This window comes from Mobula hypostoma, chromosome 18 (assembly GCF_963921235.1).
Source record: "Mobula hypostoma chromosome 18, sMobHyp1.1, whole genome shotgun sequence".
Classification (NCBI taxonomy): Eukaryota; Metazoa; Chordata; class Chondrichthyes; order Myliobatiformes; family Myliobatidae; genus Mobula; species Mobula hypostoma.
Genome location: NC_086114.1, coordinates 4,628,700 through 4,640,392, shown reverse-complemented (window position 1 = coordinate 4,640,392; position 11,693 = coordinate 4,628,700). Strand labels below are relative to the sequence as shown.

The 11,693-nt window shown below is 43.7% G+C and overlaps 1 protein-coding gene across 7 annotated transcripts in view; it reads right to left on the bottom strand.

Moving 5' to 3' along the window:
- Positions 1 to 860: 860 nt before the first annotated feature.
- si:ch211-51a6.2 (neurotrypsin) overlaps positions 861 to 11,693 on the bottom strand; it is a 70,863-nt gene continuing 60,030 nt past the window's right edge. For all 7 annotated transcript variants that reach the window (XM_063070359.1, XM_063070358.1, XM_063070360.1 and 4 more), the window contains 3 exons: positions 9,578 to 9,700; positions 8,258 to 8,538; positions 861 to 2,002 (listed from right to left, as the gene is read on the bottom strand). In XM_063070359.1, the coding sequence (XP_062926429.1) occupies positions 1,683 to 2,002; positions 8,258 to 8,538; positions 9,578 to 9,700 (724 nt within the window). In that variant the 3' untranslated portion in view covers positions 861 to 1,682. The remainder of the gene's footprint in view (positions 2,003 to 8,257; positions 8,539 to 9,577; positions 9,701 to 11,693) is intronic.

The following is an 11,693-nucleotide window of genomic DNA, read 5'->3' as shown; positions in this document are numbered from 1 at the left end:
AAAGGTTAATTTGCAGGTTGAGTCTGTGGTAAGGAAGACAAATGCAATGTTAGCATTCATTTCGAGAGGACTCGAATATAAGAGCAAGGATGTAATGCTGAGACTTTATAAGGCACTGGACAGACCACACTTGTGAGTATTGTGAGCAGTTTTGTGCCCCTTATCTGAGAAAAGATGTGCTGGCAAAGGAGAGTGTTCAGAGGAGGTTCACGAGGATGGCTCCAGGAATGAAACGGTTAATGTACGAGGAGCATTTGGTGGCTCTGGGCCTGAACTCGCTGAGTTTAGAAGAAAGGGGGAGGGGGGGGTGGAATCTTATTAAAACCAATCAAAAACTGAAAAGCCCAGACAGTGGATGTGGAGAAGATGTTTCCTATAGTGGCTGAGTCTAGGACCAGAGGGCACAGCATCAGAATAGAAGGACGTCCATTTAGAACAGTAAAAATTTCTTTAGCCAGAGGGTGGTGAATCCGTGGAATTCATTGCCACAGATGGCTGTGGAAGCCAAATCATTGAGTGTATTAAAAGCAAAGGTTGATAGGTTAGCTAGGGCACCAAAGGGCACATGGAGAAGGCAGGAGAATGGGGTTCAGTGGGAAAATAAATCAGCCATGATGGAATGGGAGAACAGATTCGATAGGCCAAGTGGCTTAATTCTGCTCCTATATCTTATGATCAAATAGTCCAACAGCCCCACCCACTAATCCACCCCTTCACAGCACCCCCCCCCCCACCACCACTACTTTATCATTTCCTGTCAGTCACCTTCCGTACAGACATTCCTGTGCCTAGCGTCACTTCATGGACATACAATCAGTTTATATATGTAAGCTATCTTATGCATTTATATTTATTGTGGCTTTTTATTGTTGTATTCTTTACCTTAGTGTATGTTTTATTTTGTGCTATATCAGGGTAACAATGATTTTGTTCTCCTTTACACCTGTATACTGGAGATTACATTAAACAGTCTTGAATCTTGAATCCTGCCTTGGTAACCCATCCACTTCAAGGTTTGATGTGTTGTGTGTTCAGAGATGCTCTTCTGCACGCCACTGTTGTAACATGGTTTGAGTCACGGTTGCCTTCCTGTCAGCTTGATTCAGTCTGCCCATTCTCCTTTGACCTCTCTCATTAACAGGGTGTTTTCGCCCACAGAACTGCTGCCCACTGGATGTCTTTTGTTTTTTGCACCATTCTCTGTAAACTCGAGAGACCGTTGTGCATGAAATCACAGGAGATCAGCAGTTTCTGAGATATTTAAACCACCCCGTCTGGCACCAACAATCATTCCACGGTCAAAGTAATTTGGATCACATGTCTTCCCCATTCTGATGTTTGGTCCGAATAACAACTGAACCTCTTGACCATGTCTGCATGCTTTTATGCACTGAGTTGCTGCCACGTGATTGGCTGATCGGATATTTGCATTAATAAGCAGGTGTACAGGTGTACCTAATAAAGTGGCCACTGAGCGTATGTAACCTGGATTAAATTCCTCAGTGACTTGCTGGGATTCAAGTTCATATCTCATCTTCTTCATCCAGATCTGCCAACATAACATGACCATAAAAGCCACCATATTGCCTGAATTCTGATGATAACCCAGTTTTACTCAGTGTAGCTGAGAAAGAAGTTCTCAGTCTCTTCCTTTACTCCCAGCCACCATTTCATGCCTTGTCCTAAGTTTTCACTTTGGTTTCAGTCACTTTCCTGATCCAGTTTACAAACTTTGATACTTTAGTGTAAACTCCAGGAGAATCTCTCCTTCCACAACCATATCCCCAGGAGGTAACCCCCAGAATAACCCAGCGCCCCTCTGTTCGCTGACACACCAGGGGACCACCACTGTCTCCTTGGCAACTGTCCACGCGTTTGTGTTCGGACAGATTGCCAGCACAGAGCATCCGGGATGTAAACTTGCTCCTGTAGCGCCTTTGACAGATGTCCTTTGGTAGTAAGGGAACAGCACCTTGAAGTAATGTCCTTGAGTAGGATTGTCCTGAAAGGAAGAAAAATGATAAGACTGTATTAATTCAAAGTTGAAAATAAATTTATTATCAAATTGCAAGAGTAAAATGGCAATTATATACTGGCCTCCCAACAGTAGCAGGGAAGTGGACCACAAATTACAACAGGAAATAGAAAAGGCATGTCAAAAGGACAATGCTATGATAGTCATGGGAGATTTTAACATGTAAATCAATTGGGAAAATCAGTTTGGTAATGGATCTCAAGAGAGTGAGCTTGTTGAATGCGTATGAGATGTTTTTTTTAGAGCAGTTTGTTATTGAGCTGACGAGGGGATTAGTTATACTGGATTGGGTGTTGTGTAATATACCAGAGGTGACTAGGGAGCTTAAGGTAAAGGAACACTTAGGAAGCAGTGATCACAATATGATGAGTTAAACTTGAAATTTGATGGTGAGAAAGTAAAGTCTGAAGAAGCTGCATTTTTCAGTGGAGTAAAGGAGATTACAGCAAAATGAGAGAGGAGTTGGCCAAAGTAAATTGGAAGGAGATGCTGGCAGGGATGACAGCAGAGCAGCGATGGCATGATTTTCTGGGAAAAATGAGGAAGGTGCAGGATAGATGTATTCCAAAAATGAAGAAATATTCAAATGGCAAAATAGTACAACCATGGCTGACAAGGAAAGTCAAAGTAAAAGCAAATGAGAGGGCATACAACAATGTAAAAATTAGTGGGAAGATAAAGAATTGGGAAGCTTTTACAAACCTGCAGAGAGCAACTAAAAGAATCATTAAGAGGGAAAGGATGAAATATGAAAGCAAGCTCGCAAACAACAACAAAGTGGATAGTAAAAGCTTTTTCAAGTATGTAAAAAATAAAAGAGAGATGACTGTGGATATAGGGCCACTGGAAAATGAGGCCAGAGAAATAATAACGGGTACAAGGAGATGGCAGATGAACCAGATGAGTATTTTGCATTAGTGTTCATTGTGGAAGAGACTAGCACTGTGCCAGATGTTGAAATGAATTGAATTGGCTTTATCACTTATATCCTTCATATACATGAGTAAAAATCTTTACATCTCTGTTCAAATGTGCGATATGTGCGATGTGTATTATAGTCATTTATAATAAATAATATGTACAACAGGATAGTCAATATAACATAGAAATACAGCTGCATCAGCATGAATTAATCAGTCTGATGGCCTGGCGGAAGAAGCTGTCCTGGAGCCTGTTAGTCCTGGCTTTTATGCTGCAGTACTCCTTTCTGGATGGTAGTAGCTGGAACAGTTTGTGGTTGGGGTGACTCGGGTCTCCAATGATCCTTCGGTCCCTTTTTACACACCTCTCTTTGTAAATGTCGTGAAAATGGGAAGTTCACATCTACAGATGCGCTGGGCTGTCCGCACCACTCTCTGCAGAGTCCTGTGATTGAGGGAAGTACAGTTCCCATTCCAGGCAGTGATGCAGCCAGTCAAGATGCTCTCAAACATGCCTCTACAGACAGTTCTTAGAATTTGAGGGGCCATACCAAACTTCTTCAACCACCTGAGGTGAAAGAGGCACTATTGTGCCTTTTTCACCACACAGCTAGTATGTACAGACCACATGAGGTCCTCAGTGATGTTTTTGCTGAGGAACTTAAAGCTGTTCACCTTCTCAACCCCAGATCCATTGACGTCTCTAGGGGTTAGCCCGTCTCCATTCCTCCTGTAGTCCACAACCAGCTTCTTTGGTTTTGCGACGTTGAGGGAGAAGTTGTTTTCTTGACACCAATATGTCAGGGTGATGACTTCCTCTCTGTAGGCTGCCTCATTATTATTTGAGCTTAGGTCAATCAGTGTAGTGTTGTCAGCAAATTTAATTAGCAGATTGGAGCTGTGGGTGGGAACACAGTCATGGGTATACAGAGAGTAAAGGAGGGGACTCAGTATGCAGCCCTGAGGGGCTCCTGTGTTGAAGGTCAGAGGGGCGGAGGTGAGGGAACCCACTCTTACCACCTGCTGGAGATCTGACAGGAAGTCCAGGATCCAGCTGCATAAGGCAGGGTGAAGGCTGAGGTCTTTGAGCTTCTTATCGAGCCTGGAGGGAATTATGGTGTTGATTGCTGAACTGTAGTCCAAGAACAGCATTCTCACATAAGCATCCCTCTTCTCCAGATGTGTAAAGACGGTGTGTAGAGCTGTTGCTATTGCGTAGTCTGTTGATCGGTTGTGTTGGTAGACAATTTGTAGAAGGTCCAGTGTGGATGGCAGCATGTTGCAGATGTAGTTCTTGAACAGCCTTTCAAAACATTTGCTTATTATTGAGGTGAGCAAGACAGAATGCCCGTCAGGGAAGAGAAGGGTGTCAGGGAAGAGAAGTGAGTGCAGTTACTATTACAGGGAAGAAGGTACTCAAAAAGCTGAAAGATCTGAGGGTACATAAGTCAACCAGGCCATAAGACATAGGAGCAGAATTAGGCCACTTTCTTGCCCATTCTCCTAATCCATCTAAGTCTTTCTGCATCCTACCTGTTTCCTCAACACTACCTGCCTCTCTGCCAATCTTCATATCATCTGCTAACTTTGCAACAAAGCCATCTATTCCATCATCTAAATCATTGATATACAGTATAAAAAGAAATGGTCTCAACACTGACCCCTGCAGAACACCAAAGTCACTGGCAGCCAACCAGAAAAGGATCCTTTTATTCCCACTTGCTGCCTTCTTCCAATCAGCCAATGCTCTAAGCATGTTAGTAACTTTCCTGTAACTTTCCATGGGCTCTTAACTTGGTAAGCAGCCTTATGTGTGGCACCTTGTCAAAGGCCTTCTGAAAGTCCAAATATACAACATCTTCTACATCCACTTTGTCTAGAATAATTGTAATCTCTTCAAAGAATTCCAACAGGTTGTCAGCCAGGATTTGCCCTGAAGGAAACCATGCTGATTTTGTCCTATCTTGTCCTGTGTCACCAAGTACTCCAGCACCTCATCCTTAACAATTGACTCTAACATCTTCCCAACCACTGAGGTCAGGCTAATTGGTCTATCATTTCCTTTCTATTGCCTTCCTCCTTTCTTAAAGAGTGGAGAGGATTTATTTTCCAAGGACTGACAGGGGAAGTGGTTGTGGCAGGTATGTACATTAATGATATTTAAAAGACACTTGGACAAGTACATAGAAAGGAAAAATTTTGAGGGAAATGAGTTGGGCCTAGATGGGAATCTCGGTCACAAGGGTGAGTTGTGCTGAAGAGCCCATTTCTATGCTGTGTGACTGCAAGATCTTCTTTTGTCTTACCCAGTGAGTTGTGAATACATTACCCAAGCTATTCAATAACTTCAGAAAGAGGTTTTTCTGTAAAGGATAAAATGACAGACGTGTACATCATGTTGTCTCTGAAATGGTGTCGCATATTGCCCTGTTCAAGGGTAACTGGGGAACCTGTCGAAACTCCAATCCAGATATGACATCTGTCCTGCTGCTCTGGGTTCGCTGGGTTCACTGGAAATTTCGTTATACTATTGTGTAAACAAATAAAGCTAAGCCAGGGTACCATCCTCCAAGTGGACCACAAACTTGCTGTAGGGTTTGGAGGCTTGCGTGACTCAAGGACCCAGAGAGCTATGTTAGTTGGAGTCAGGGCTTTGTGCTTTGGCACTTGGTCGGGTCACCCATGCTAAACAGGTCAAAGGGTAGAGGCCAAACTAAGAGTGGTCCACCAGTCCTGCAGGTTCGGGGGTTCATCTTAGGGCTAACAACCCTGACTGGTCAAACAAAATTGTTACAGAAACAGCAATGAAGAATCCTTCTACATCTGAGTGTGACAGTATTGCTGTGACTCCACCCAGGACCTGTGTGGCTGGCACTAGTGAAAACCAAGAGGAAGCTACTGACATGATGAAGGAAGCCCTGAGCACTGCCAGAGGTGGAGGACTTAATTGCTGCCCTAAACACCAGCGGTGTAAAGGGCAGTGAGTAAGTAAGAGGTATCAATAGGATTATGCCCAATAATCTGGCTGCATCTTGGCCTGGTCTGCAAACACTAATGCCCAGGAACAGAATACACCCCAGTCCATTGCAGGCAAAGCTCTCCCCGTCATTGGGCACATTGGGAAGAAAGCAGCTTCCATCATCGAGAACCCCCACCACCATCCAGACCATGCTCTCTTCCCACCAAAGGCAGCACAGGAGCCTGAGGACCCACACCACCATCCAGACCATGCTCTCTTCCCACCAAAGGCAGCACAGGAGCCTGAGGACCCACACCACCATGTTCAGGAACAGTTATACCCACAACCATCAGACCCCTGAACCAGCATGGATATCTTCATTTACCTCAATACTGTACAGATTCTAAACCTATAGACTTGCTTTCAAGGACTCCACAACTTACATTTTGAATACTTTTTTTTGCACACTTTTTTTCTTGAACAAAAGAGGACAACTACACTCATTCCATTTCTGGTGTTCCCACAGCCAATGGCTTCACGTTGAAAACTCCTTATCTTGTAATTTCATGTTATCGTTATTTATTGCTATTTATTTATATTTGCATTTGCACAGTTTGTTGTTCATTGATCCTGTTTACATTACTACTGTTTTATAGATTTGCTAAGTATGCCCACAGGAAAAAGGATCTCAGGGTTGTATGTGATGACACGTATGTACTCTGATAATAAATTTTACTTTGAACTTTTGAACTTTGTCTTCTTTTGCATTGGTTGTTTGGCCAACTCCTCTCTCATACCACTGTAATTTCCGTTACTCTGATGAAATACTGCTACATTAGATTTTACTTTCTCCCTATCAAATTTCAAGTTAAACTCAATCATATTGTGATCATTGGTTCCCAAGGGTTCTTTTACCTAAACTCCCTAATTGCCTCCAGTTCATCACATAACATCCAATCCAATCCAGTATAGCTGATCCCCTAGTAGGCTGAATGACAAACTGCTCTAAAAAGCCAACTCTTAGGCATTCAACAAACTCACTCTCTTGAGATCCATTACCAACCAGATTTTCCCAATCGACCTGCATGTTAAAATCTCCCATGACTACCATAACATTGCCCTTTTGACTCGCCTTTTCTAATTCCTGTTGTAATCTGTGGTCCACCTCCCAGCCCATGTTGGGAGGCCTGTAAATAACTGCCATCAATGTCCTGTTACCCTTGCAGGTTCTTAACGGAACCCACAAGGATTAAACATCTTCCGATCCTATGCCACATCTTTCTACTGATTTGATGCTATTCTTTACCAGTAGAGCCACACCACCCCCTCTGCCCATCTTCCTACGCCTCCAACATAATGTGTAACCTTGGACATTCAGCTCCCAACTACAACCATCCTTCAGCCACGATTCAGTGATGGCCACAACATCATACCTGGCAATCTGCAATATTGCAACAAGATCATCCACCTTATTTCTTCTACTACGTGCATTTAGAGACATCATCTTGAGTACCGTATTTGCTATCCTTTCTGACTCTGCATCCCTAATGATTTGATACTCAGCCTGTTGACTGCAACTAAACCCCATCACCTGCCTGCCCTTCCTGACAAACTGTCTAGACGCTATCTCTACTTTTTTACCATCCGTCCTTTCCTGAGTCCCTTCACTCCAGTTCCCACCCCCCTGCCAAGTTAGTTTAAACTCTCCCCAACAGCTCTAATAAACTTGCCTGCAAGAATATCGGTTCCCCTCGGGTTCAGGTGCAACCCATCACTTTTGAACAGGTCATACTTCCCCAGAAGAGATCCCAGTGATCCAAGGACCTGAAGCCCTGCCCCCTGCACCAGCTTCTCAGCCACACATTTATGATGCTAAAATTATGTCCCCTTGTGTTAGCCTTTTTCACCCTAGCAAAAAGTCTCTGGGTGTCTACTCGATCTATGCCTCTTATCACGTTATACACCTTTATCAAGTCACCTCTCATCTTCCTTTGCTCCAAAGAGAAAAGCCCTAGCTCGCTCAAACTACCCTCATTAGACATGCTCTGCAATCCAGGCAGCATCCCGGTAAATCTCCTCTATACTCTCTCTAAAGCTTACATCCTTCCTATAATGAGGTGACCAGAACTGAACACAATACTTCAAGTGTGATCTAACCAGTGTTTTATCAAGATGCAACATAACCTCGTGAGTCTTGAACTCAATCCCCTAATTCTTAATATCCTGTCAACTTGTAAAATATTATAGCAAGGATGTGGAAGCTTTAGAGAGGGTGCAGAGCAGTTTCTATGCAGTACATTCCATGTAGATCGAAGAAGAACTCTGAGCTCAGAAACCATTTACCTGTGTCTCCCCAGCCGGTAATGTAACAGGATTGCCTCTTGATTCTGATCTTCTCTTTTCTGCCTGGTAAGCAGATAGGTGATGCGTACTGATTAAATGTCACACAGTGTCCTTCCCTGCCCTTCATTCTGACCAGTGCTATGTCATTATCGCTGCTGTCTGGCCTGTAGTTCCTGTGCATGACAATTCTCTCCACAGGAATCTCTCGCTCGTATTCATCCTCCACGGCTGTGTGGTAGTCACCGACCCGAATAAAGTAGCGACTTGTGTCATTACCAAACCTGTGAAAGATGGATGATCAATGAATTTGGCACTTTCAAATCTAAAATATCCCAGGATATTTCAATGGAAGAACATCAGAAAAAAATTGATACAAGGTACAGGATCATCAGGACTAGGATTGCCAGACTGGATTACAGGTCTTTCCCCCAGGCTGTGAGACTCCCTCCACCGACGGCTCATCACGAGGAAAGCGAGCCGATTACTGTATTGTTTACAGTTTACCTGTGCATCAGGAAGGAAGCACAGAAACATCAGGATCATCAGAACTAGGACTGCCAGACTGGGTAACAGCTTCTTCCCCCAGGCTGTGAGACTAATGAATACCCTGCCACCACCGAGGGTCCGTCACTAGGGCAGCGAGCTGTTGACTGTATTGTTTATTGATTTATTTATTTTTATTTATTGAGATACAGTGCTGAATAGGTCCTTCTGGTCCTTCAAGTCGTGTCACCCAGCGATCCCCTGATTTTAATCCGAGTCTGATCACGGGACAAGTTACAATGACCAATTAACCTACAAACTGGTAGGTCTTTGGGTTGTGGGAGGAAACCAGAGCACCCAGAGGAAACCTACATGGTCACAGGGAAAAAGTACAAACTCCTTACAGACAGTGGCGGAAATTAAACCCAAGTTGCCTGTACTGTAAAGCGTTGTGCTAACAACTACACTACTGTGCTGTCCCATTCTAGAGCTTGATTTGGCCCGTCAGCATTTGTACAGGCAAAGGGATAGTCAAGTTTTGAGTTGAGAACTTAAAGTTTCACTCTAGATTTCAGCATCTGCCACCTCTTGTGTCTTTATTCTCTGCTACATTGGGGGACCCAGGAGATTCTGCAGATGCTGGAAATCCAGAGCAACACACACAAAGTGCTAGAGGAACTCAGCACAGCAGGCAGCATCCACAGAGGGGAATAAACAGTTGGCGTTTTGGTCTGAGACTCTTCATCAGACCAAAAGTAAGCTTCATGCATCTTAGAGCTTTGAGAAGAGACCAAACTTTCTTTTTGAATGAAAACAAGGGATTGACTGCTTACAAACCTCTTAAAACAGTGAGCTGCTGTCAGCACCCAGCAATTGCTGACCAATGTGGCTCCGCACAGCAACCGGCTCCCGCGGTGGAACATCTTGAGTCTCAGTGAAGCTTGCCAAGGCCATCCACCCCTGGAAGGAGATCCCACAAACATTTTCACTGCAAAACCTTTAATGCTGTGTCCAGGGGACACAAAAAGGAATTGATTCAAGAGAGTAACCTACTGCTAAAGATTAAAGATTAGCTTTATTTATCACGTGTACATTGAAACATACTGGGAAATGCATCATTTTGTATCAAATCAAATCAGCGAGGATTGTAAGGGGGGCAACCACAGAAGTCACTACACTTCCAGCACAAACATAAGACTATAAAATATAGAAGCATAATTAGGCATTTGGCCCATCAAGTCTGCTCCAGCATTCAATCATGGGTGATTTATTATCCCTCTAAACCCCATTCTCCTGCCTTCTCCCCCTAACCTTTGACACGTTTACTAATGAAGAACCTATCAATCTCATATCGACAACACAGTACTATAACCCTAACCCATATGTCTCTGGAATGTGGGGAGAAGACGGAAAGACCCAGAGCAATCCTACACAGTCATAGAGAGAACCGTATAGACAGCAATGGGAATTGAACCCCGATTGGTAATTGCTATTGCTGTAAAGTGATCGCACAACTGCTGCACTACTGTCTCGTGCATAGAGCAACCCGCCCCTCTACAATGGTGCCTAGCTTTAGACATTAGGACAGAGTTCAAAAGTACTGAGTAAGACTTAGAACAATTTATTTATTTAGAGTTACACATGGAACAGGCCCTTCCAGCAATCCACCGATTTAACCCTAGCCAATCACAGAACAACTTACAATGACCTATTAACTGGTACATCACTGGAATGTGGGAGGAAACTGGAACACCCGGAGGAAACCCATGCAATCACAGGGAGAACATACAAACTCCTTACAGATGGTTGGCCACAGTTGGGCAGCATCCATAGAGGGAAATGGACAGTGGAAATTTCAAGTCGAGACTCTTCACTTGGACTGAAAGGTAGAATCAAAGTTCAAAGCAAATTTATTATGGAAGTACGTATACTGCATGTCACTAAATACTAACTTGAAATTCATTTACCTGCAGTGACTTACAGGAAAGTAAAAGAAAATACAATAGCATTTGTGAAAAACTATGCATAAGATTGACACACAACCAATGTGCAGAAGAAGACAAACTGCACATATAAAAAGTGGAAGTGTGTGTAGGCTGTGGAGTCAGTTCACAGCTGAGGAGAGTGAGTTATTCATGTTGCTTCAGGAGCATGATAGTTATAGGGTAATAACTGTTCCTGAATCTGGTGGTGTGGGACCTAAGGCTTCTTTACCCTCTTCCTGATGGTAGTAACGAAAATAAAGCACGGGCTGGCTACAGTATGGAGAGATGGCCATACTGTCTGTTGTAGCTTGTACAGCTGTCCCTTCTACTTTCTAGCTACAAAGAGGGATTCCAGATAATACTGAGTACTGTGTCTTCACTCCACTGGTGTTGAGAGAGCAGCATTCAGAACTCACAACCTTCAAAATCAGAGGTATCACAAGTCAATAACACACTCTCAAATCTGGAGACACTTCACTCTCTCTGCCTTGGTCCCAATGATTAGATTAGATTAGATTAGATTCCACTTCATTGTCATTGTGCCGAGTACAGATACAAAGTCAATGAAATGCCGTTAGCATCTCACCAGAAATGCAAAGAATAGTGTTATTTACAAAATAACTGTGAATAAAAAGTAAGTGCTACAGCACACAAATATAAAAGTACTGAGACAGTACAATACAGATGCAATACTGCTTAGCGCTGTGATGAGGGGTTCAGCAGCGTCACAGTCTCAGGGAAGAAGCTCTTCCTGTGCCTGCTGGTGCGGGAGCGGAGGCTCCTGTAGCGCCTACCGGATGGGAGGAGAGTAAAATGTCCATGGTTAGGGTGAGATGCATCCCTGATAATGCTTTTCGCCCTGCCCAGGCAGCGTTTATGGTAGATGTTCTCAATGGTGGGCAACTGGGTGCCGATAATCCGCTGCACAGTTTTCACCACATGCTGGAGTGCTTTGCGGTCTGATACGG